We start from the raw sequence: 24,694 nt of genomic DNA on the forward strand, positions 1-24,694 counted from the left end.
AAAAAAAAAAAAAAAAAAAAAGACTGAAATAAAATCTATCATCTTTTTCATGTCTTTCACATTTTGCCTCATGACATCAGGAGGTCCTACTGATTTTTCTATCTGGCTTTCTGCTTTCGATTTATTTAAAGAAACTATTATTCATTCATTTTCCATGCATTGGGGAATACAAAGAACATCACACAAAGCATCTTTTGCAAAATTCCTGAGGTTGCTCCCCCCATTCCGTCTGTCCTTTCCACCTATTCATATCTTACTCATCCTTTAAGATCCACGGTAAGTTCTACATCCTCCATGGAGCCTTCCCTGACTTCTTCAGCCTCCTCTGAATGCTGCTCTTGAGGATGATACCCTCAGTTAGAACTTAATCATAGCTTACCTTGTTAAATCCCTTAAACTCATCCTGTGTTCCTTGGGAAAGCAGACTGGCATGGTGGGGAGGAGATGGCTGCGTCACTTAGCTATGTTACTTTGGGCAAATTACTTCTCTCTGTTTCTGTTTACTTATCTGTAAACCAGTGAAGATAGTAAAACTGCCCGTGTCACAGGATTTATATGAGGATCCATGTAAAGTGCTTAGAAAAATGGTCAGCACATCTCTGATGCTTAATTTTGGCTGCTATCACAGTGTCACTTTTGCTGCTTTCACTTGACCCACTGTCGACACTTAGCCTTAACATTCAATGAAAGGATGGTTTCTGCCCTCAGTACATTTATTATCTAGTTATAGAGACTAAACAAATACAGAAAAGTAAAGCTGTATACTATTAAAAGACAAATGAGATATACAATAAACAAATGTTTTCATTACCATCTTTTTAGTGTCTAGCAAGATGTTCCATGAAATCTTTTTGAGAAAATTTTTTTTTTCCTTTTCTTTAGGTGCACTTTGTGGCTTTTCCAAGTCTTGCATCAACAATTTTATTCTACTTTTTAGAAGATGGCAGACAGTCCCCTCATCAGCTTTCAAACGTATGAATTCTCTCTCTGTCTCTGTCTCTCTCACGCACATATACAGCCCCTATTCTTTATCAGTTAAGCATGCAGGGTTTTTGTGCATGTGCCTGTCTTTTTGATCTGCAGCATACATTTTCCTCGTCTTCTAATAAGGTATTTTATAACAGTTTCCAGGCTTCCTGTAGCCTTTATACATTCTAAGATACTCCATTTTATCTATCCAGTAATACTCAGGAACTATAAAATCTTTGTGTACAGTGCTTTTGATAAATATTGATTATTTTTACTCGAAGTGTCAGTACTAAATGTAAAAATCCAAAAATAAATCTAGGTTATTTTTATTCTTTTTTTTTAAAAAAAGGGACTTCCCTGGTGGTGCAGTGGCTAAGAATCCGCCTGCCAATGCAGGGGACCGTGTTCGATCCCTGGTCCAGGAAGATCCCACATGCCATGGAGCAACTAAGCCCGCGAGCCACAACTGCTGAGCCCAGGCGCCGCAACTACTGAAGCCCACATGCCTAGAGCCCGTGCTCCGCAAAAAGAGAAGCCACCGCAATGAGAAGCCCGTGCACCACAACAAAGAGTAGCCCCCTCTCGCCGCAACTAGAGAGAAAGCTCACGCGCAGCAACGAAGACCCAACGCAGCCAAAAAACACCAAATGAATTGGTAATGAATTTAAATATACTTTACTGAATAATAAAAACCCTTTCTCCAACCTTGCTGAGAAAATTGGAAGCTGACTAAAGGAGATTTATAAACTTGAAACAAATGTCACATCTTATCAAGGACAAGAGCCAGTTCAAACTTGACTACATATATTTCCTGACTATTCTGAAGCTGGGACATTCTGGATTTCTTAGCTGTCCACCACTACCACAATTATTACAACTTAAAAAGGAAGCTTTAGTCTTTTTATTTTTATTTATTTATGTTAAAATTTATTTTATTGAAATGTAGTTGATTTACAGTGTTGTGTTAATTTCTGCTGTACTGCAAAGTAATTCAGTTATACATATATATAAATACATTCTTTTTCATATTCTTTTCCATTATGGTTTACCACAGGATATTGAATATAGTTCCCTGTGCTATACAGTAGGACCTTGTTGTTTATCCATTCTATATATAATAGTTTGCATATGTTAATCCCAAACTCCCATTCCATCCCTCCCCCATCCCCCCTCCCCCTTAGCAACCACAAGTCTGTTCTCTAGTCTGTGAGTCTGTTTCTGTTTCGTAGATAAGTTCATTTGTGTCATATTTTAGATTCCACATGTAAGTGATATCATATGGTATTTGTCTTTCTCTTTCTGACTTACTTCACTTAGTATGATAATCTCTAGGTCCATCCATGTTGTTGCAAACGGCATTATTTCATTCTCTTTTATGGCTCAATCATATATATATATATATATGGCACATCTTCTTTATCCATTCATCTGTCGGTGGCCATATTTAGGTTATTTCCATGGCTTCGCTATTGTAAATAGTACTGCTATGAATATAGGGGTGCATGTATCTTTTTGAATTATAGTTTTGTCCCTATATATGTCCAGGAGTGGGATTGCTGGATCATATGGCAACTCTATTTTTAGTTTTTTGTTGTTTTTCTAAAAAATTTATTTATTTATGGCTGTGTTGGGTCTTCGTTTCTGTGCGAGGGCCTTCTCTAGCTGTGGCAAGCTGGGGTCACTCTTCATCGCGGTGCGCGGGCCTCTCACTATCGCGGCCTCTCTTGTTGCGGAGCACAGGCTCCAGACGCGCAGGCTCAGTAATTGTGGCTCATGGGTCCAGTTGCTCCGCGGCACGTGGGATCTTCCCAGACCAGGGCTGGAACCCGTGTCCCCTGCACTGGCAGGCAGACTCTCAACCACTGCGCCACCAGGGAAGCCCTATTTTTAGTTTTTTGAGGAATGTCCATACTGTTCTCCATAGTGGCTGCACCAATTTACATTTCCACCAACAGTGTAGGAGGGTTCCCTTTCTCCACACCCTCTCTAGCATTTTTTATTTGCAGACTTTTTAATGATGGCCATTCTGACCAGTGTGAGGTGGTACCTCATTGCAATTTTGACTTGCATTTCTCTAAAAATTAGAGATGATGAGCATCATTTCATGTGCCTATTGGCCATCGAGGCTTCAGTCTTTTTTTTTGTTTTTGGCCATGCGGCTTGCAGGATCTTAGTTCCCTGACGAGCTATCGAACCCAGGTCCCTGGCAGTGGAAGCGCAGAGTTCTAACCACTAGACCACCAGGGAATTCCCAGAGGCTTCAGTCTTTTTAAATTTAGACTATTTCATGTCAGTTTGTAGCAGATTTTCACATATATTCTACACATATGAAATACATGTGAAATTGAAATTTTTCTAAATAATCTTATAAACGTTGAGGTAATTGGACATATTTTAAGATATAAAAAGAAGTGTACTGCAGTTGACTTTCTCCAAATTTTCCTCTTTCTATTTATTTCACCAAACAAGGAGAGAGTAAAATAAAAAATAATGGTAAATTTTTCAAAATTAAACATTACATTTTAAAATGCAGTAATTCTTATTTTAGGAGAGAAATGAGATGCAGACCCAAATTATTTCTATCCAATTAATTGCAAATAGCTTATAGAGTAAAAGCCGTACAGACCTAGTTATATAAGTGCATCAACTAGACTCAGAGGTACTTTAAAAGACAGTGAACAGGCATCCCCCTTTCAAACCTCTTCTAAACTGTGATTACAGAAATTGCTGAAGTCATTCCTTTGACAATGACTTGATTAAATCCATATCAGGTAGAATATGGAAACCACCTAAGGATTAATTTGGCTATTGTTCAAATTAACATGAACAAATTCTCCCCTTTCCAGAGAACTGTTAGCATAATTATGGCCTTTATATTTCCAAAAGCACTTGTCATTTAATTATCAGTGTGATTTTTCTGATTCTTTGTTAGAATCTTTGAGACAGCACCAGTTGTGCTTGTTTTTATTATTACAACTATAGTTTGATGAATCAAAACATCAAGTTCCCTACCTTCAAAGAGTAACTTTTAACTCAAAACGTACTTGAATGTTTAATAATTATCTTTAAAAGCAGTTTTAAGTAAATAAAAGCTCTTTGCCAAGCAAGGTCCATGTTTTGTAACTTCCAGCTGTGAAGCACCCACCATATTAAATGTTAATCACTTCAGCTAAAACTAATTAAGTATTTAGCCCTACAAAGATCTAGAGAAAGTGAAACGGATTGAACTTGATTTAATGTATACAACTTTTTTTTTTTTTTTGGCTGCGTTGGGTCTTCGTTGCTGCATGCGGGCTTTCTCTAGTTGCGGTGAGCAGGGGCTACTCTTAGTTGCGGTGCGTGGGCTTCTCATTGATTGGGGTGGCTTCTTTTGTTGCGGAGCACGGGCTCAGGCGCGCAGATTTCAGTAGTTGCAGCACGCGAGCTCAGTAGTTGTGGCTCGCGGGCTCTAGAGCACAGGCTCAATAGTTGTGGCGCATGGGCTTAGTTGCTCCGCGGCATGTGGGATCTTCCAGAGCTAGGGATCGAACGCGTGTTCCCTGCATTGGCAGGTGGATTCTTAACCACTGTGCCACCAGGGAAGTCCCTATAGAACTATTTTGAATCACATTCTCTCCCAAGATGATTAAAATCAAACTAGCTAGCATTTTATCTTTGAAACCGCCAAGGTGCAAGACCGTTCCAAAATTCTTCCTTTTCATCATCATTGTCATAATCACAATCAGCATCATTGCCGTCATAGCTAATATTTATTAGTTTACTCTGTGTTAGTCTACATGCTTTATGTGCAGAATTTTTTTAAAAATAAATTTATTTATTTTATTTATTTATTTTTGGCTGCATTGGGTCTTCGTTGCTGTGCGCGGGCTTTCTCTACTTGCGGCGAGCGGCGGCTGCTCTTCGTTGCAGTGTGCGGGCTTCTCATTGCGGTGGCTTCTCTTGTTGTGGAGCACGGGCTCTAGGCACGGGCTTCAATAGTTGTGGCACACGGGCTTAGTTGCTCCGCGGCATGTGGGATCTTCCTGGACCAGGGCTTGAACTTGTGTCCCCTGCACTGGCAGGCGGATTCTCAACCACTGCGCCACCAGAGAAGCCCTATGTGCAGAATTTTATTTGCTTCTTACAACAGCCCTATGATGTAGGCGCTATTATTATCTCCATTCAAAGTCTAAAGCTTAGAAAGGTTAAGTAACTTGACGAATGTCACATAACTAGTAGGTGCCAGATCCCAAATCTGAAAGCAGGCTAACTCAGGTTAAATGTTGTTCTTAACCTTTATTTTATTTTGCCTAAGCCCACTTAATTCACTTAAATTTGGTATAAATTGACTTTAATCATGACCTTTTTATTGAGACCCATTTTGATCTTCCCCTTCATTAACAAATGTTGGATAAAGTATTCATTCAAGGAATACGGGAAGACAAGATATAAATAACTGAAAAGTTAATAGATTTTTTAAAAAACCAAAAAAAGAAACACATGATTGTCATATAAGTGGAATAGACAGTGAAAGAATGCTTGGTGTTTCTTTAGCAATCTGGGGTGGAACTACAATTGTGTCTTGAAGTCTGGAAAGACTTTAAATAAAAGTGAAGAGAGGATATTCTCAGAACAGGTTGACTGCCTCTACAAAGGCAGAAAGTGTGGAAAGTGCTAGGTGAGTGGGAACAAGTAAGAACAGTCCAGTAGGGCTTATGAAAGGAAAGGGGGGGGTAGAGGGGACAGAGGTGGGGGTCACATACATTGATACTTGATGTCTTAGTGCTAAGGACAGTTTTAGACCCCAATAAGAGGAAAGCTTTGAATACTCAGGAGTTGAATTTGGGTCATTTCATCTCTTCCTCTCTTAGCTGTTGTATGACCCTGTATCATCCTATTTATGTTTCATTTTCCTATCTGTAAAAGAAGGAATAATTCTTGTTCCCTTGCGTTTTCTCCTAGTCATCAAAAATGAATGAATTAGGCCACAGTACACAAACAAAAGGAAAATATGTAATATTTCATGAGATAAATTAAGTTGTGAAATATCTGGGCATCTTTATATAACAAGCGCTGTAGAAAACTTTTAATGAAACATTTAAATTCATTAATGACTGCAGCTATACAGATCCTTGGATTTCCTCATTTTTCCTTTAAGTGAAAAAAATTAAAATAGGATGTAGTTAGCTTTCAATTACTTAGGCCCTGACAATTCAATTTATGGATTACATAGAAGTTTAATTTACTCATTTCACACGTCGTTATCAACTCTACAAGAAGTTTAAAAGGACAAAGGATGCAAGTCGAATTGGTCAGTTTCCATGTTATTTCCAAGGGGGGCAAGGGGGCGAATTTCCTTTGAGTCAAGACTCGGGGGCAGCCAATAATTGCTAGTATTGCCTGACTGGTAATAACAGGCTGATGAAAAGGTGAATACAACGTGAAAACTCTGATTAAATCAAGCGCGCCCTCCCACCCTCGCTTTAGATGAGGAATTTTCTTCTCTCTCCCGCCCTCACAGAAGGGGCTGAGACAGCATCTGGCATCACAATACTAACATTTGCTTCGTGATTTCCTCTTTACAGGGCACTCTGACACACATCACTTCTTAGGCATCAGGATTCACTGGAACCTTTCAGCATTTTAAAAATAAAAATCTGCTAGGGAATCTGGGGGCTGATCTTTTCACCGGCTGTGACAACCGCGATCTGGACCTCTCCCCCGAGTGAGCGGAGCTCTCCCCGTTTTATTCCAGGCCTGTGACACCTCCACTCCCTCCGTGAAGCCGCCGTGACTCATATCTTGCAGATGCTTCGCCCCCTACGCGCTCCCAACACACAACCCCCGGGAGATCCAACCCGAGCCCACAGCGCGTGGTCAACCCGCCCAAGCCGACTTGGAGGTCTTGCGTCTGAGTCACACATAAAGACCACCCTCGTCGGCATCCCCCCACACACACAGTCCCTCACACCCCGGCGCGCCGGCCTCCCGGCCTGAGACACCAACGCCCGTCGTCTCTGCGCAACTTGTTATGCTCCAGCTCGAGCCCTTGACCCAAAAACCCCGAGAAACGGAGAGCTACAGAGCCGGCCTCGGGCGGCCTTTGATGGCTTTGTTATTGTTTGGGTTTGAATCGATACGCCCCTCCCCATCCTTCCTCCCTAGCGGCTCGACACCCAGCTCCCGCCTACCCGCACGCCCCGCGCCCCTCCCCCTCCATTTTGGCGCCTTTTCCTTCCCGCCACGTCGTGGCGGCGTAGAGACCATTCTGACCGCGAGAGCTGGGCGGGGGCGTGGGCGTCGCGCGCCGTGTTATGCAGATCAATCGGCTTCTGGTTGGCTGGAGACGCGGCGGCGGGGGCGGGGCCGGGGCGCGGCGACAGAGCGCGAGGGGCGGGGGCGGAGGGGAGTCGCCCTGTCCCGCCGCTTCCCCACCCCCTCTCCTCCCTCCTCCGGCCCTGCAGCCCCGCTCCCCGCCTAGGCCTCCCGGAGAGGCCCCGCCCCATCCCCGCCCGCCCGCGCGCCCCCCACCCGCCGGCGCGCTCCGCCCCTTTACTCCTGGCGGCAGGGCGAGCCGGGTGTCTGCAGCAGCGGCCGCGGTGGCGGAGGAGGCCCGAGAGGACTTGGCGGCAGCGGCGGTGGCGGCGGCGGCGGGACCGGCGGCAGCAGCAGCAGCAGCAGCTACAAGCTCCCTGTGCCGCGCCGCTGCGGCACAAGCCCCACGAGCCGCCCACCCCTCCGCCCTCTGCGCTGCCTGACCCCGCCGGCGTGTCCGTCAGCCGCCAGCCCCGGCAGCGCCCCCAGTCGTCCTCCGACTCGCCCTCGGCCTTCCGCGCCAGCCGCAGCCGCAACGCCACCCGCAGCCTCAGCCCCAGCCGTAGGCACAGCCACCGGCACAACCACAGCCCCAGCTCCTGCTGCAGCTCCTCCAGACACCGTCCCTACGCCGACATCCTGGAGGTTGGGATGCTCTTGTCCAAAATCAACTCTCTTGCCCACCTGCGCGCCGCGCCCTGCAACGACCTGCACGCCACCAAGCTGGCGCCCGGTGAGTGCCCCCCCCGCCACCCAACCCGAGGATGGAGTGGAGGCTGGACCTCCAGGGTGGGAGCTGGGGGCTCGCGGGCCGGCACTGAGTCCCCTGTGACTCCCCCTTTCCTAGGCAAGGAGAAGGAGCCCCTGGAGTCACAGTACCAGGTGGGCCCGCTCCTGGGCAGCGGCGGCTTCGGCTCGGTCTACTCAGGCATCCGTGTCGCCGACAACTTGCCGGTGAGTGGGCGGCCCACCGCGGGGAGGGAGCGCCGGACGGGGGGCGCACGGGTGTGTTTGGCCCGGGCGAGGGAACCTAACGCTCTCTGGGGGGCTTTCCAGGTGGCCATCAAGCACGTGGAGAAGGACCGCATTTCAGACTGGGGAGAGCTGGTGAGTACCCTGGAGGGGGCGACCCCCAGGATGAGTGGGGTGAGGGGCACCCTCCACTCCCGCCCTAACGCAGCCCCCTCGCCCTTCTGCAGCCTAATGGCACCCGAGTGCCCATGGAAGTGGTTCTGCTGAAAAAGGTGAGCTCGGGCTTCTCCGGCGTCATTAGACTCCTGGACTGGTTCGAGAGGCCCGACAGTTTCGTCCTGATCCTGGAGAGGCCCGAGCCGGTGCAAGACCTCTTCGACTTTATCACGGAAAGGGGGGCCCTGCAGGAGGAGCTGGCCCGCAGCTTCTTCTGGCAGGTGCTGGAGGCCGTGCGGCACTGCCACAACTGCGGGGTGCTTCACCGCGACATCAAGGACGAGAACATCCTTATCGACCTCAATCGCGGCGAGCTCAAGCTCATCGACTTCGGGTCGGGGGCGCTGCTCAAGGACACCGTCTACACGGACTTCGATGGTGAGCCAGGCCTGGGGGCGGAGCTGCCCGGGAGGGAACTGCCCAGGTGACTCGGCCTGGCCTGGAGGCCTGGGTAGGCTTTCCTCTCCGGCCCTTTGTAAAGGTCATCGGGCCGTCTGGCTCGATGCTAGCAGGGGTGGGGCGAAGGAGAGCTTCCCAGCGTAGGAAAGCCGGGGATTTCAAGCCAGCTGAACCTGTAATGTTTCTGGCATGATTTTATTTTTTAAGTGGAATTCTGTGGGTTCCAAGCTTTCCCGATGAATAAGAGGTTGCGGGCAACCGGCCGTAGCCCAGATTTCTGAAGTCTGACCCAGTTTCCCCGCCAGTAAAAGGATGGGAGGGGGGAAGGGGGAGGAGAGAGCGGGAGAGATGAAAATTGACGCCGGGTTTGTCATTTTTGTTTTGTTTTGTTTTATAAGGGAGTTAGTTTTCGGTAAGGTAGGTTTTAGAGCTGCAGGTTGTTTTTCTCCCCTTTGATTTAGGGACGAATAAGGAATAGAAACAGTAGTTTCGCTAAATAATTCATTGTTGTTGTTGGGTTTTTTTTTTTTTTTTGGTGTTGTGGGGTGAGGGAGTCGGGAATGAATGTTGTGAAATAAGATCTCTTGCTGGTTTGAAAATTAGTTGGGTGTCTCCGCAGAGAGGATGAAAACCTATCCTAGGGAGGGGCTTGGAGAGGGTTCTTTGAGAAAAGAAGGAATGGAGAGCTTGAGATCAAAGCACGAGAGGGTGGGTCATCATCTGAGCGGCTTAACCTAACAAACGACAGCCTTTCAAAACTTGTGACTGGGGCTTGTGGTTTGTGTTTATTTGCCCTTGGAGGACGCTGGGTTGGGCTGCATTTTTTTGTATTTAACAGTTAATGGCTGGCCGGGTCCTCCCATGTTTTTTCCTTCCAGTCTTTGCTGCCCCCTGGTGAGCACCAGCGGGATGGCCCCACTTTTTTTTTTTTTTTTTTTACAACTCAAAGTTTGTAAACAGGAATCACGTGGTCTGAAGCCAGCCCTGCCTCTCCACCTTTCCAGTGTGGGGAGGAAGGGGTGTGGGTGTCTACCCATACATCCAGAGGGTGGGGAGGAAGGCCTTTCAAAGGGCACCCTGACTTAGGATACTGTACAAGTGTCCTTGCCTGGATCATATCTGAGATGAGACTCACCCGGCTCCTGGGCAAGGACATTTAATGCAGTTTAAGGATAGTCTGTGAGATACCTCCCTTGAGTTTGCAGATGTTCATCCCCTCCTCCCATTGAGGGTGGTCCTACCACATACAGGCCTCAGGCTTTGGGTCTGTGGCCAGCCCTGTTTGTTTCTTGGAGCTGTTTATGGTCTGAGCTGGTAGAGAAGTGGGTAATGCTTTGGGTTGGAGAGCTGCCATAAGCTTCTCATCCACTCCTTTTAGCCCCGGGAGGGGAAGTAGGGTGGTGCTTTTTTTTTTTTTTTTAAGAGTTACTCAGCATACCTCTCAGTTGCTTTGTGTTTTATTTTTGCTAAAAGTATGTTTTCCTTCCTATTCCCCCGGCTTGCAGGGACCCGAGTGTATAGTCCTCCAGAGTGGATCCGCTACCATCGCTACCATGGCAGGTCGGCAGCCGTCTGGTCTCTGGGGATCCTGCTGTACGATATGGTCTGTGGAGATATTCCCTTTGAGCACGATGAGGAGATCATCAGGGGCCAAGTTTTCTTCAGGCAGAGGGTCTCTTCAGGTAACTTCAAGTACCAAAGGATCCCGATCCCGCAACTCCTGGCTGTTTTGCCAGGAAGTGAAAAATTGAGGGCTCTTTGAGCCTTCTCCCTTAAGGCAGGCTCTCTTAAATACTGTGGTTCCAGTGACCTCATCGTGGGTGGTGTTCATATTTGTAAGTCGGTAGGTGAATTGAATCATCTCATCGTGCTTAGTGATGTCTCATCAAAATCTCTTGTCATCATCTTTCCTATTTCTGTTGAGTGGGCGTTGTGGGAAAGGCCCTAGCTATTGAAGTTTGAAAACTACAGGTTTAAGAGAGGAGCTGTTTTTTAGCTGAAAGCATACTGGAGCATCTAGGTGTCAGTTAATACCTTCTCATTGAAGAATAAGCGTTCTAGAAAGGGCAGGGTCTCTGTTGGATCCCTGACTTGTGGGCCCCTGGGAAGCTAAGTGGGAAGACCTTTGCACTGCAAAAACAAGTTGAGTCATTCATAACCTCTATCTTGCTTTCTCTAGAGTGTCAACATCTCATTAGATGGTGCTTGGCCTTGAGACCATCAGATCGGCCATCCTTCGAAGAAATCCAGAACCATCCATGGATGCAAGATGTCCTCCTGCCCCAGGAAACTGCTGAGATCCATCTCCACAGCCTGTTGCCAGGGCCCAGCAAATAGCTTCTCAGGCAGGTTCTCCCCTCTCTGTCAGATGCTCAAGGGAGGGGAAGTGTCTGTTTCCAGCTTCCCAAGTACCAGTGACACTTCTCTCCAAGCAGGACAGTGCTTGATACAGGAACAACATTTACAACTCATTCCAGACCCCAGGCCCTGGAGGCTGCCTCCCAAAGGGAGGAAGAGACTCCACTCCAGCCGTCCTAGGCCTCAACTCCTCCCATAGAAGCTCTCCTTCTCATCGGTGTCCAGCATTGCTGGACTTTGCAAAATCCCAGGGGTGGCGGGTGGGGTGGGAGTGGATCAGAATCCAGCCATGGAACTGTTCCCTTCATCAAGAGTTCTGCTGAATGCCGTGATGGGTCGGGTAGGGGGAAATCGGGTTGGGGTGGGATAGGACTAGCACCATTTTAAGTCCCTGTCACCTCTTCCGACTCTTCTGAGTGCCTTCTGTGGGGACTCCGGCTGTGCTGGGAGAAATACTTGAACTTGCCTCTTTTACCTGCTGCTTCTCCAAAAATCTGCCTGGGTTTGGTTCCCTCTCTTTCTCCCCCACCCCTTCCCCCCATCATTCATATGAAAGGTGCCATGGAAGAGGCTACAGGGCCAAATGCTGAGCCACCTGCCCTTTTTCCACCTCCTTTAGTAAAACTCCCAAGTGAACTGGTCTTCCTTTTTGGTTTTTACTTAACTGTTTCTAAGCCAAGACCTCACACACACACACACACAAAAATGCACAAACAATGCAAATCAACAGAAAAACTGTAAATGTGTGTACAGTTGGCATGGTAGTGTACAAAAGGGTTGTAGTTGATCTAATTCTTTTTTAATTTTGCCTTTAAATTATTTTACCTGTTTTTTTTTGTTTGTTTTGGGTTTTTGTTTTTTTTTCTTGGAAAGATGCGCATTCTAACCTGGAGGTCAATGTTATTTATTTATTTATTTATTTGGTTCCCTTCCTGCTCCAAGCTTCCACAGCTGCCGCCATAGTTTTCTTTTCTCCTTTCCTCCTCTGACTTGGGGACCTTTTGGGGAAGGCTGCAACGCTTGCTCTGTTTGTTCATAGGGTGACGGGACTCAGGCGGGACAGCTGCTGCAGCTCCCTGACTTCTGCGGGCCCCCTCACCTGCTTACCGAAGTGGGCTTGGGGTCCGTGGGTGATGGGGGAGGGGCATTGCTGACTTGTGTATATAGGATAGATTTATGAAAAGCAGTTCTGGATGGTGTGCCTTCCGGATCCTCTCTGGGGCTGTGTTTTGAGCAGCATGTAGCCTGCTGGTTTTATCTGAGTGAAATACTGTACAGGGGAATAAAAGAGATCTTATTTTTTTTTTTTTATACTTGGCGTTTTTTGAATAAAATACCTTTTGTCTTAATTTGTGGCTTAAGTGTTGTCCATGCAGAGGCATGCTAATGCGCGTTAATTGAACACTTGGTAAATGCCAAAACCTATCCTGGGAGGAAAAGGAATTTTCAGCCTAAATCTGGTTTACTTCAGTAGGACTTCTGGGATAGTCACCTTTCTGAAATGAATATGGCCAAAGGGTAGAGGAACCAATCTTGTGTGGACGAGATTTGGCTGGAGGGGCCCAATGCAGTCCCAACCTCTATTCCCAATGCAGATTCTATTAGAGCTGGGCTAATATGGCATATGTGGCTATTTCCCAGTGCTAGTCAGATTTCATGAAATGGCCACTGGTGACTAGTAGCTGTGGAACAATAGAGCATTTCCATCATTGCAGAAAGTTCCACTGGACAAGGCTGACCTAGAAGATACCAAAATTTTGCTAAACTACCAGTTGAGGCTTTTTTCAGTTGTCTCTCCCACTAGTAAAACATTTTGAGAACGTACCCTTAATAAGTGTTTACTGGGAAACTATATACCTGTGTAAATTTCCCTTCATCTTTAGTGTGGAGTTTAGTCGATAATAGACGTGTGGAAATGCATTCGTTGTTTTGACTGCGTAAGTTTTCCTCTCCATTGTGCTCAACAAAAAGCTTATATTGGGAGTAGGTGAAATGTTAGCCCGGCCATCTTCTTACTGCTTGTGCTGGGATAATTAGCATTTTTAGTCCGTGGTTTCTTTGCAGGGATCTGTTTAAGCCTCTTGTTCCTTTTGTGAGAGTTCAGTTTAAACTAGATGGTAGAACCCATGAATCCACTTAGTGCACGTGGCCTGACTACATCCTGAAAGAACAGTGGAGCGAGTACCACTGTCAATGTGCATGTCAAGTATTTGTAAATATTCGTTTCTTGTTTCTTTAGAAGCATCAATAGCAGCCTACAACGTTCTTCCTTCCTCATCATCTTGCTCCCTCCCCTTGGTGCATGCACACACCCTTTGGACACTGGCCCAGATGCTGTCTTGTCAGGTTGTTTGAGGGTCCAGGCCACAATACCACTCACTCATTGTCACTCCTCACTCCTTAAGCTTGGACTAGATCCCAAACCCTAGCTCGGCTCCCATGTGGCGGTAGGAGAGGAAGGAAGGATTTCTTGGTTCTAGGGGGCTGATTTTCTCAGTTCCCCTTTTCTCTATCCTCCTTGCTCTTCCCAATCTCTTGGAGGATGAGGGTTGCATGCCTCATCCTTTACAGTAAAGTTGACAGTTGGCTTAAAAGTTGATCTAAACGTATTGAAATCTATCAAAGCCCCACCCTTCTTTGCCTTGAAGTGAGTTTCTGGCAGTTTCCCCATCCTCTATTGAGACTGCTAGGGATGATAGAAGATGGTGTCTCTTTGAAGAAGAGTGCAAGATAGTAAGTGCCAAGATACTGGGTGCCAGATATTAGGGGTTGTATAGGAGGGGTGAAAGGTCACAGTCTCTTCTATTGGGCAGTTTAAAATCTAGTGTGGAAAGGGGGTCAGATAACTAACATGACTGTGTGGCCACAGGAATATAGACGGGAGCAATGGTTAAGAGCATGACTTGGGGGGCTTCCCTGGTGGCGCAGTGGTTGGGAGTCCGCCTGGCGATGTGGGGGCCGCGGGTTCGTGCCCCGGTCTGGGAAGATCCCGCATGCCGCTGTGTGGCTGGGCCCGTGGGCCGTGGCCAGAAAAAAACAAAACAAAACCCAAGAGCATGACTTGGGAATCAGCCTTGGATTTTACCACCATTACTTAACTGGATCCCTTGGGCCTTATAACACCCTCTGAGACTAATCTCTAAATAGAGATATTCCTTGAATGGATTATTAAGAAAATCTAGTTAAATAATGGGTGTACATACATGCAAACAAATATTACCTCCTGCTTAGGGATGCTTCTATATGTAGTAAAAGTACTAAGAAGTACACGGCAATAAATTCCCAGAGTCAGGATGGTGGCTGTTTCCTCTGGGGAAGAGGAAGGGCGGTTGTGATTTGGGGAGGGGTATCTGCATAGGGGCCTTCAACTGTTTGGGCAATGCTTTATTTCATAAACCAGATGGTGAGGACTAAGTAAGGTATTTGCACTATACTTTTTTTTTTTTTTTTTGGTCCATGCCTCGCTGCATGTGGGATCTTAGTTCCCCCACCAGGGATCGAACTCGTGCCCCCTGCAGTGGAAGCGTGGAGTCTTAACCACTGGACCGCCAGGGGAGTCCCTGCATTATACTTTATAGCTTTTGGTTTGTCTTAAATATTTCATGATGAAATTTTAAAAGTAATGAACAAATGTGTGCTTATCACAAAGGAGGCAGCAGATGGAGTTATTACTGCCCTTGGCTGAGGTGATCTGGGAAGGCTTCAAAGAGGAGGCAGCATTTCAACTGGACTTTGAAGGGTGAACCTCAGTTTGTTCACCTGTAAAAAGTGAGGCACAGAACATACAGGTAAAGCAAATAAATCCAGAGGGGCTAATGTTTTTCCCCCCATTAGACCAGGGAGGGACAAGCCACAACCTGCTGACCGAGTCTGGCACACTACCTGGTTTTGCACGGCCTGTAAGCTAAGACTTGTTTTAACATTTTAAATGGTTGAAAACAGACTGAGTGAGGAATAATATTTCATAAGACGTAAAGATTATGTGAAATTTAATTGTCAGCATTAAGAAATAAAGCTCATCCATTTACGGATTGTTTATGACTGCTTTCATACTGCAATGGCAGAGTTGAGTAGTTGTGACAAAGACCTTATGGCCAAAAATATTTACTATCTGGCCCTTTACAGAAAAAAGTTTGCAAATTCCTGCACTAGACCATGGTCTCATTGATTCATCTGCATCTTTCATAACACTTGGCGATAATAGCTAACACTTATTCAGTACCTACCATGTGCCCAGCACTGTTTTGCATGCTTTGCATGTCTTAGTCTTACAACAACTCTCCATGAGGGAGATATTATTATTTATCCCCATTTTGCAGGTGGGGAAAACTGAGGTGCAGAGCAGTAAGTACTATGTCAAAAGTCACGTACCTAAGAAGTGGCCAGGTTAGAATTTGGACCCAGGTGGTCCATGCTCACTACCACTCTGCTATACTGCTACTTAATAAATGTTTGTGTGGATTAGTCATCTCAAGTTTCCTTCAGGGCCCAGAATCTGGGTGGACGTCAAGGCAGTTCTTCCCCAGACTCCAGAGTGTCAGGTAAGCAGTTCTGTTCCATGGAAATATTCATTACTGGCTCTTGTGAGCTACCCTTCACTTGGGCCTGGGTAGGGAGGAAGAGTTGGAGGCGGTAAAGGGAGGAGAGAGGGGATGGGGCGGGGTGGTTAGGGGGTGGGGCCAGGCACATATTTCTTGTAAATGTTACTCAGCTCCCTCAACTGCTCTGCTGGTTCTTGGAAACCCTTACCACAAAGGACCCATCGAGAACAGTGTTAAAGCAGATATGGCCTCATCCCCAGTTCATTTCCTGCCCAGCCTTGCACTAGTAACTCCGATTGCCAAGAGCAAGGTTGCAGTGACCCCTCAGCATCGCTGTGGGAGGAAGTGCAAAAATAAGCAGAACTAGGGTCAAGCTGAGAGGACAGTCTTTATTTTTATTTACTGTAAAAAGACATCCAATGTACAGAACTGGGTTAATCATAATCCTTGGTTCATGATATATTCTCATCCTTGGTTCAAGCCTGGCCTGCAGTTATATTATACTGGGTGGTGAATCCCATTCAAGAAGCAGACATCAGCAATAACATCCATCTACCTATATGATCCTTTCTTAGTCCATTCCTTGCCTCTCCCAGACATAACCTGCTGTCTGAATGTTGTGTTTAGCATTCTTTTACATTTCTTAAAAAAAGTTTTTATTTCATAGCCATGTGTTCCTAAATTATGCAGTGTTTAGTTTCCATTGTTCTTGAACTTTATAAAAAGATTATCAGGCAGGTATGTAGTGATCTGCAACTTGCTCTTTTTACTCAACATTATGTTATAAAGATTCATGCATGTTTTAGCACGTGTTTCATTTTTACTCTAGAATATTCCATCGTACGGACAGGCATTTGGGTTGTGGTCGTTGGAGGCCAGTCTTTAGGGCCCCCCCTGGGTAAGTTACTTAGGAGGTCAGCACATACCAGCACAGCCAGGTATAGCCCTTGCCCCATACCCCAGGGTAAGAGCCAGGGACTGTGGAGCCATTCCAGATTTATCCACGGAGCATCTACGGTGCACTGGGCACCATGCTGTAAACCCTGAGAACTCCTTTTTCATGCGTGAGTGGGTAGAATCAGGCTTTTCTCAGGGTTTAACGTGATGCCAGCAAATAGACAAATGTCACAGCAAAGCAAAGATCCGACGTTGCGTGGGGTCCAGTGAGATCTATGGATCTGGCAGTTACTGTTGTGACTGTTGTGAAAGGTGTAGGGATGATGATATGGTGAGGTGTGTGTATGTGTGCAAATATGTGTATCTTTGGTGTGTGTGATGAAGCATGGTGGTGTATACGTATTTGCGTGTGTGTGTGTTCACGTGAATGTAGAGTACAGCGCGTGCAGGTGTGGGTGTTGTATATGTGTAAGTATGTGTTGTGCCTCGGTACATACACACTCATTCTTTATTTTAATTAAAAAAATTTTTTTATTTTCTTATTTTTTTATTTTTGGCTGTGCTGGGTCTTCCCTGCTGCACGCGGGCTTTCTCTAGTTACAGCGAGTGGGGCCTACTCTTCATTGCGGTGCATGGGCTTCTCACTGCAGTGTCTTCTCTTGTTGCGGAGCACAGGCTCTAGGCACGCAGGCTTCAGTAGATGCGGCACGTGGGCTTCAGTAGTTGTGGCTCCCGGGCTCTAGAGCGCAGGCTCAGTAGTTGTGGCGCATGGGCTTAGTTGCTCCATGGCATGTAGGATCTTCCCGGACCAGGGCTCGAACCCGTATCCCCTGCATTGGCAGGCAGATTCTTATCGACTGCACCACGAGGGAAGTCCCCACACTCATTCTTGGAGGTACTACCTGCTTCCCCACCTGGACTAAAGAGTCACATTTCTTCACCCCATGGCCTGCTGCCTCTTTCCCTACCTTTGCCCTGGTTCTCTCCTCTGCTCCACTCCCTCTCTCACCTCTCTTTACCTCTTACCTTCTTCTCGATCTTCAGCTCAGATCCCACCTCCCAGAACCACCCACCCAATTCTCTTTCTTCCTCTTCCCAGCTCCTCCTCCAGATGGCCAATCAGCGCAGGCTCAGTAGTTGTGGCGCATGGGCTTAGTTGCTCCATGGCATGTAGGATCTTCCCGGACCAGGGCTCGAACCCGTATCCCCTGCATTGGCAGGCAGATTCTTATCGACTGCACCACGAGGGAAGTCCCCACACTCATTCTTGGAGGTACTACCTGCTTCCCCACCTGGACTAAAGAGTCACATTTCTTCACCCCATGGCCTGCTGCCTCTTTCCCTACCTTTGCCCTGGTTCTCTCCTCTGCTCCACTCCCTCTCTCACCTCTCTTTACCTCTTACCTTCTTCTCGATCTTCAGCTCAGATCCCACCTCCCAGAACCACCCACCCAATTCTCTTTCTTCCTCTTCCCAGCTCCTCCTCCAGATGGCCAATCCCAATATACCTTTGAGATCTCATCCTTATTTAACCTTGCCATCTTCATAAAACTGTTGGCCGCCCGCCTGGTTTCATAACTCCTGGTTTGCCTTCGACTCCTCTGTCGATTAGGCCCATTTCCTCTCCCTTTCCTTGCCCTTTAAACTTGGGTGTTCTTTCCCTTCCTCACCCCCAAGCCCTCTGTGTTGGCCAGGATCCTGGCAGGAAACAGATGGCACACTCAGATTGGGTAATGCAGGGAAGAGTGTAAAAAAGAACGATTTACAAAGGTGTGGGGCAGGTGCTGGGAAACCATGTGGGGCAGTGCTGTACCCTGGGGCTAGCACAGTGGGAGCACTCCCTCGCTCAGGCCTGAGGGCTGGAGGAGGAGCCTGCCTGATGTCAGCTGTAACCTTCATTCGGGAGAAGCTGTCACCCTGTGCTAACCCTGCGTGGAGGGAGTGAGAAAGAAATACCCGTGCTTCTCTCTTCCCATCCTCTGATCTCCTACCAGGGCCTCCCATGGACTGAACTCAGCTGAAAGTCAGAAGGCAGGGAGTCTGGTGTGAGGCAGTCCACATAGGTCAGCCTTTCCAGGCACAGAGCAAGCTGGAGAAGGGTGGGGAACAGCTCTGGAGGCCAAGGGAAGACGCCCAGCATGGTCGCCGCTGTAATGTGCTTCCTCCCCTGGCTTCACGGACCATCTTCTTCATGGTGATTGCCACAACTCCTGCATAGACCTCTCTCCTGAGTTCAGGCCTGGGGATCAATAGCCTCCTAGATACCACTGCCCAGGGGCTCCCAGGAACCCAGGAACTGCATATCACTTGAGTGCCTGCAGGAAAATGATCGAGACCTTCCCAACCCCTGAATTCCACCCTGCCACTGCTCACCTCTCAGCTCCGCTCGTGAAGTTCCTTAGAGACACAGATGCCCACACATTTTCTAAGTGAAAAGAATTTTTTTGCTTATAAAAATGGTACAAGCTTTTTAGTAAAAATAATGGTATGAAGTGAATTAAAGTTATATGATGTAATTCTACCACTCCAGAGAGAAATACTTTTAGCACATCCATATTTATATTTAAATATGTATATATTTATATGTACACACATATTAGCTATATATAATTTTATAGAACAGAGCTCATATTTTTGGTAACCTGTTTTTCCCCCACTTAACAATGTACTATTGAAATGCTTCCATTTCAAGAACTATGGACAAACATAATCATTTTGATACGGCTACAGTATGGGTGTACATTATTAATTTTGGTACTTTGTAATTTTCTGACATTATATATGAAATATTCTGTTACCTGATACGGCTTTGGGCAAAGATGAATTGTTGCCTATGTCAACATCTATTATTCTTTTCTTTCCTTGGTCATAGAACCTCTGATTTTTTAGCTAGTCATATGGCCTTTCTTAAGAATAAAGACTAACTCCCTCAGATTCCCTTGCAGCTAGCTGTGGACACATGACAAAGCTCTGCCCAGTGAAAAGGAAGCAAAAGTGTTTTAGGAGCAGATTCCAAGGAAATTCCTTAAGAGACATCTGGTATGTACCCTTCCCCTTTGGATGGAAGGAGGAGCTATTATGGGAAGAGGGTCATGTGGTTGCGGGGAGGGGATACATGCAGAGTAAGCAAAAGTAAAAAGCTCCCTCAGGCCACTCCATTAATCCAAGCCCTCATCACTATCATTTTATTTTATGGCAAGCTTTTACTATTTCACCAGAAAAATATTTTCCCCTTAAGTGAGTGATTTTTTTTAAATGTATGGTGTCTTTAAGTATATTTCATTGTATCTTGGAGACCAGTGTCTGCCCTCTCACGCCCCTGATGACACATCTCTCCAATTTTATAATACAAGGAAGTCAGTTAAAAAGTGAAATTTGATATCAAGCCAAGTCTCATTTACTTATACCGATTCATGGGGGAAATTATACGGTAATATGAATAATCTAAAATAAAAGATAAAATGTATATTTGGCCCTGGAATGTGTGCCTTAATCTAACACATTTTCATTGATGGGGAGAGGAAGGGAATGAACATTCTTTTTAAAACCAACTTTATGGAGGGATCATTTACATATACTAACTCGCACCTATTTTAAGTGCACTGTTTCATGTGTTTTGACAAACGTACACGCCCATATAAACACTACCACAATCAAGATAGAATATTTCCACCCCCGCAAAAGTTCCCTTGGCCTTTTCCCTTGATTACTCAACCCACCCCCACCAGCCCCAGGCAACCACTGATCTAGTTTCTGTCACTATAGATTAGTTTTGCCTGTTCTAGAATTTCATTTAAATGGTGTCATGCAGCATGCCATTTTTGAGAATGACCATTTATTGGATGCCTAGCATGTGACAGACACTTTACAAGTGTATAATCGTTTCCCTTTTAGAGATAAGAAAACCAAGACTTAGAAGTTAAATAATTTACCAAGGTCACATGGCTAGTATAGTCAGATGCTCAAGTCCCTTATAGAAAACGTAACCTACATGTATCCTCCCATATACTTTAAATCATCTCTAGATTACTTTTAACACTTAATATGATGCAAATGCTATGTAAATAATTGTAAATACAATGTAAATGCTATATAAATAGTTACCAGTGCAGCAAATTCAAGTTTTGCTTTTTGGAACTTTGTGGAATTTATTTTCTTCCCGAATATTTTCGATCTTCATTTGGTTGACTCCTCGGATGCGAAACCCATGGATAGGGAGGGCTGACTGTAAATGGCAGAGTAGAATCCTAAGTTTATCTGACTCCAAGTTTATGGTCCCACCTTATACACCACACTGCTGCTGCCCTTGGTTTTACAGAGACCCTAAAAGATGAATATATTAGGGGCAGATGTAAGGTCAAAGTTTACAATCTTCTGAAAGGGTGAGAGTAAGGCACACAGAACAACTGGAGAACAGACAAGAAGATACATAATAAAATGTCAAAATATACTGTGGTTACACAATAAAATACACATCAAAAATATGTTGTCGGGCTTCCCTGGTGGCACAGTGGTTGAGAGTCCGCCTGCCGATGCAGGGGACACGGGTTCGTGCCCCGGTCCGGGAAGATCCCACATGCCGCAGCGCGGCTAGGCCCGTGAGCCATGGCCGCTGAGCCTGCGCGTCCAGAGCCTGTGCTCCGCAACGGGAGAGGCCACAACAGGGAGAGGCCCACGTACTGCAAAAAAAAAAAAAAAAAAAAAAAAAAAAAAAAAGTTGTCTACATTGTACAGATACAAATAGCCACATAAGGCCTAAGAAGAGAATGTTGGCTGAAGATGTCATGGCAGGTTCTTAGTGGGGCAAGATTATCTGCCACCCTAGGCATATACTTCAGACAAAATCATGGAGCTGAGCCAGGAGAATCTGACTCAGCAGGGCCAGATCTCAGGTCTTCTTCCTTCCTGTCTGGTCAAATCCATGTTGGAATCTGAAGTTTAGGAAATTATAATTTAATAAGACAAACACAGAGTCCCCAAATCCCAGAACAGTAGCGTTAGAAGGGCAGCTGGGATGCTTCAACGAGTTTAAGGACAAGTCAAAAGAAGAACAACAATTCTCCAGCTTCTATAGGGTCATGTTTCAAAAGTTTGTTTATCGCTTGTTTGAAATTCAACACATCTTTTCAGAGAAACCACATTACAAATGGAGGTTGGTCTCTCAGATCTGCCCTCAAATGCTGAGTTAACACATGAGGTGGCTGAAATACTATACAACCACTATGAAAACAATACTGTGGCAATCCTAGAACTCAGACAAAGCAGTGGATTGTGGACTCACAGACAGCTTGACCTGTTGTCCAGACCTCCCTCCTACCCAGTACAGCGATCAGGTCCACCATACCCCTGTCTGTAGGCATTCATTCTACCTTAGCTGAGTCCATCCTCCTTGCAAGAGAGAAAATTCTTCCTTGTTTCAAGCTGAAGTTTGTCTTATGCTACCTTCCCTTCCTTGGTCCTAGTTCCACTCTCTAACTCTACATGAAACTGATCACTTTCCCATTTAACAAGTCTTCAAAGGGTTTATGGGTATTCATTTTACTATTTTTTTTTCAAACTTTCTTTCGGTTTGAAGTCTGTCTTAATAAGAAGTCGCAGGAAATTTTTGAAAAAATAAATTCAAGTGTTTGTCACCTCAGTAAATATTTTCTCTCTCAAATTGGCAAGGACTGAATATAGTAATCAAGAAAGATTACTGGCCTACTTGAAAAAAAAATGTGACTACAAAATACCCAGCTAATCAGACATCTGTCAGGGGTAAGAAAATGACAGAAGAGCCAGCCAACTTGAGCACTTGGATGACTGGCAGAAGCCTAAAACAAAAACCTTTATTCTAGGATGTTGTCAGGAATATTTAAGATTATGTCAAAGAAAGTATAGGGTGGCGGGACTTGCCTGGTGGCGCAGTGGTTAAGAATCCGCCTGCCAATGCAGGGAACATGGGTTCGATCCCTGGTCTGGGAAGATCCCACATGCCGCGGAGCAACTAAGCCCATGTGCCACAACTACTGAGCCTGCACTCTAGAGCCCGCGAGCCACAATACTGAGCCCATGTGCCACAACTACTGAAGCCCGCGTGCCTAGAGCCCGTGCTCCGCAGCAAGAGAAGCCACGACAATGAGAAGACCGCGCACCGCAATGAAGAGTAGCCCCACTCGCCGCAACTAGAGAAAGCCCGCGCGCAGCAACGACAACCCAACACAGCCAAAAAATAATTAATTAATTGATTTTAAAAAAAGAGTATAGGATGGGCCAGGTACATAGAAGGTGCTACTAAATACTGTCAGTTTTTGTCATTCACAGTAGCTGTGTTATATAAAGTTGCTGCAAACACTGAATTAGTGAATAGTGAATCACTACTCTTAGGGGAAATACAGGGTTAGGTTCCTGTGAGCCTTTGGGCACAAACATTTCAGGTGTGCTTCATGTTATTTAATATATATTATTGATCCATTCACATTAAACTCATGGCCAACAGTCCTATAATTCATGCCTGAGGGAAGCTTATCTAGCACATGGGGGCAGTTTTAAACAGCAGAGTCACCAACAATAAGCACAAAAATGCCAAAAGCATGGCACTAAATTTACCACAAAAGGACACTTGTTTACAGTATGATAGCTGAAACAAGAAGGCAGCATCACCTTACCCCACCTTAGCTGGCAGTGTTGGGCAAGTCATGCATGGTGGGTGACAAATTTTTTGACAATTTGCATACATCTAAAATTACCATGAAAGCGCTGTGAATATTGATTTGGGGATCACAAATAAGTTTTAGCGAGAAGGCAAATTGACAAATACAGAATCCACGAATAGTCAAGATTAATTTTATCATGATAGGGATGGTTGAAGTCCTTGGTTATTAAGGAGTTTTTGTTTTTATTTGTTTATTTATTTATTTTTGCATTTAACTTTTCTTTCATATACTTTATTTCTTTGGAGAATCATGAGGTCAGCAAGGTAGATGGTCTTATCCTCATTTTATAGATGTTGAGTGGCAGAGACAAGATGAGAACTAAGTCTTTAACCTTCTGTCTGCCCACTCCAAGCGGGTTTTAGTTTCAGTTACCACAAAATGTAATTATTCAAGCCTACTCAACTGCCACTTAGTTTTGACATCTTCAAATTTCTAGTCATCTAGATACTCAGTTAAGGAAGTCTTTTTCAAAAAAATTAATTAATTAATTTTATTTATTTATTTTTGGCTGCATTGGATCTTCGTTGCTGTGTGTGGGCTTTTCTCTAGTTGCAGTGAGTGAGGGCTACTCTTTGTTGCGGTGCACAGTCTTCTCATTGCAGTGGCTTCTCTTGTTGCAGAGCACGGGCTCTAGGCACGTGGGCTTCAGTAGTTGTGGCTCAGGGGCTCAGTGGTTGTGACTCGCGGGCTCTAAAGCACAGGCTCAGTAGTTGTGGCACATGCGCTTAGTTGCTCCACGGCATGTGGGATCTTCCCAGACCAGGGATCGAACCCGTGTCCCCTACATTGGCAGGAGGATACTTAACTACTGCGCCACCAGGGAAGCCCTAAAGAAGTCTTTTTTTTATGCAATGAGTTATTTATATCAGTATGGAGTCATGGTTATTTATTTTATTTTATTGGTTAGAAAATCCAAAACTATGGTTACTTATTGTCTTGCTCAAACTGTTCCAGCTTTGGCCATTGGGAGCGCTTTCAGGTTGGTTCCTGTGTCCTTTTGAAGGGCTCCCATCCTTCTCTGAGCGCACTCCTACTTCCTGTCACAACAAGATGCCCTATAGGCTCGTCTCGCGTTTTGCCTCTCTAGCCCAGGATCAACCACTTCTCTAAGGAACCTTGGTTCCTTTTATGGAAGAATGGTATTTAAAAACCAAATCTGGGTTCTAGATGTGCTCAGTTGCTCCTGGGGAATCATTGCTTCTACGCCATCTCAGGGCCCAGAGTTAGGAAATGTATGTACAGATACTGAGCCGTGCCTAAATGCAGATCTATTTAGGTATCTATTTACGATACCAGTTAAGGAACTTTTTATGAAGGTCCTTCCTATGTCCTTGCAACTTAGTATGAACTAGG

At 45.5% G+C, this 24,694-nt stretch overlaps 1 protein-coding gene and 1 long non-coding RNA gene across 12 annotated transcripts in view; both read left to right on the top strand.

The window, feature by feature from the left end:
- Nucleotides 1-1,823, top strand: part of LOC114484208 (uncharacterized) — a 2,816-nt gene extending 993 nt beyond the window's left edge. Inside the window, exons 2-3 of the long non-coding RNA XR_003676814.2 lie at nt 883-972; nt 1,319-1,823. This is a non-coding gene — a long non-coding RNA (uncharacterized lncRNA). The remainder of the gene's footprint in view (nt 1-882; nt 973-1,318) is intronic.
- Nucleotides 1,824-7,509: 5,686 nt separating this feature from the next.
- Nucleotides 7,510-24,694, top strand: part of PIM1 (Pim-1 proto-oncogene, serine/threonine kinase) — a 47,306-nt gene continuing 30,121 nt past the window's right edge. For 2 of the 11 annotated variants that reach the window (XM_028479824.2, XM_028479825.2), the window contains exons 1-5: nt 7,788-7,996; nt 8,111-8,370; nt 8,463-8,829; nt 10,356-10,532; nt 11,030-11,195. In XM_028479824.2, coding sequence (XP_028335625.1) covers nt 7,915-7,996; nt 8,111-8,370; nt 8,463-8,829; nt 10,356-10,532; nt 11,030-11,187 — 1,044 coding nt within the window. In that variant the 5' untranslated portion in view covers nt 7,788-7,914 and the 3' untranslated portion in view covers nt 11,188-11,195. Of the gene's footprint in view, nt 7,997-8,110; nt 8,371-8,462; nt 8,830-10,355; nt 10,533-11,029; nt 12,558-14,857; nt 15,750-16,578; nt 17,762-18,640; nt 20,047-24,694 lie in introns of those variants that run through there. The other 9 variants (XR_003677069.2, XR_003677072.2, XR_003677073.2 and 6 more) reach the window with 9 other exon arrangements.

This window comes from Physeter macrocephalus, chromosome 18 (assembly GCF_002837175.3).
Source record: "Physeter macrocephalus isolate SW-GA chromosome 18, ASM283717v5, whole genome shotgun sequence".
Lineage (NCBI taxonomy): Eukaryota > Metazoa > Chordata > Mammalia > Artiodactyla > Physeteridae > Physeter > Physeter macrocephalus.